The 1,634-nt window shown below is 49.9% G+C and overlaps 1 protein-coding gene across 1 annotated transcript in view; it reads right to left on the bottom strand.

Annotated features, from left to right (window-relative positions):
• Positions 1 to 341, bottom strand: part of FOXB2 (forkhead box B2) — a 965-nt gene extending 624 nt beyond the window's left edge. Inside the window, 2 exon segments of the mRNA XM_015409255.1 lie at positions 1 to 8; positions 11 to 341. The exon segment at positions 1 to 8 is cut by the window's left edge and continues 624 nt beyond it. Coding sequence (XP_015264741.1) covers positions 1 to 8; positions 11 to 341 — 339 coding nt within the window.
• Between the last annotated feature and the right edge of the window lie 1,293 nt (positions 342 to 1,634).

The raw sequence follows: 1,634 nt of genomic DNA on the forward strand, positions 1-1,634 counted from the left end.
GGCCGCGGCACCTTGAAGCGCTTTCTACGCCGAAGGAAGCTGCCGTTCTCAAACATGTCCCCACAGTCTGGATGCAGCGCCCAGAAGCTACCCTTGCCCGGCTGATCCGGCCGCCTCGGGATTTTGATGAAGCAGTCATTGAAGGAGAGATTGTGGCGCAGTGAGTTTTGCCAGCGCTGGGTGTGCTCGCGGTAGTAAGGAAAGCGCTCCATGATGAACTTGTAGATGTCGCTCAGCGGTAGCATTTTCTCAGCCGAGTGCTGGATGGCCATTGCTGTCAGGGAGATGTACGAGTAAGGGGGCTTCTGGTCACTGTATGAACTCTTGCCTGGACGAGGCATGGCACATAGTCACATACCACCCTGGCTACACCGTCTAGAAGGAACACACACCCAGATCCTAAGGATCCCTTCCTCTGCGCCCCTAGTCGGTTCCCCAGAGTTGTCGCTGTTTCACAATATAAACATCACTTGTGCTCAAAGACGACAAAATAGGCCAAGTTTTCACAGCACATCATCGCTCAACTCCCATATATTTCTACAGCGTTTCAAAGTTACATCCCAAACCTCCAAGTTGAGGCAATAAACAGACATTGCCAAAGTCCTTCTCAGCTCAAACTCTCTCCAGCAGATCTGTGGCACTACTGGGTAAAACACGGCTAGCAATGTTTTTTTTTTTTTTGCACTCCCACCGCTTGTCTGAATCACTTTTCCACGCACAGTTCCCCTTTTCCTCGCGACTGGCACTCCTATTCAACGTACATTTATTTGAAAGCAAACCCCGTTCATTTCAATGCAATACTCTGCCAAACAGAGTGTATAAAATCACAATCTGATCGTTCACTCAGGCAGACAATTGCAACTTTGACACAAATGCATGGCTTTAAAAAAAATAATCACCTTTACCCACAATCTGAAATATGTAACCTAGCCAAACAGATCACTGCTGCCTTCCGGGCACTCAGTACTAAACATAGTTATTCAGGACCAAGTTCCTTTACAGAATTTAATTTCAGCCCTTTCCCGGGGTCCCGTCACAACATACCCTCTCGGCTCAAACTGGACTTTTCTAGAGTTCAGTAAAGACGTTTAGGAAGCAGATCTCCCCTGAGCAGCCGCGGGAAAGTTTCAGACTTTTCTCACCAGGGCTTGTAGAACGATCAACTAAACTATAGTCACCAGCCGCCTTCTTGTGGGATTCCAGATTAGTGCTGGAAGCAGTTTCCGGGATTTCAAGAGAACAGTTCGTTGGATGGTGTTCCTGCGCAGGGCTTTGATGGAGAACTGGATTCAAGCGAGGCAGAGACAGACAGACCTGGATCCCTCTTTAGAGAAAGGATGTGCTCGAAGCTGCAGAGTGTCCAAGGGAAGTCAGAACGCGCATCTGGAAGCCTAGGAGAGGCTGAAGCGCTTGGCTGCAAAGAGCGGAGGTGGTTAAAGATGAGGTGGCAACATGGCACGGCAGCTGGTCTTATGGCTGGGCAGCTCAGTTTTGTGACGATTCCGACGCGGGATACTGAGACGTCCGCCCACACCCCCTCCTGATTCTTTAGCATCACATGACAGAGACTTAGGGGATACAAGAAGCCACCCACCGCCTGTCTCCCCTCCCTCCTTAAGCGGACAAGGAGGGAT

Source organism: Gekko japonicus, unplaced genomic scaffold, assembly GCF_001447785.1.
Source record: "Gekko japonicus isolate JY-2015 unplaced genomic scaffold, Gekko_japonicus_V1.1 scaffold325, whole genome shotgun sequence".
Classification (NCBI taxonomy): Eukaryota; Metazoa; Chordata; class Lepidosauria; order Squamata; family Gekkonidae; genus Gekko; species Gekko japonicus.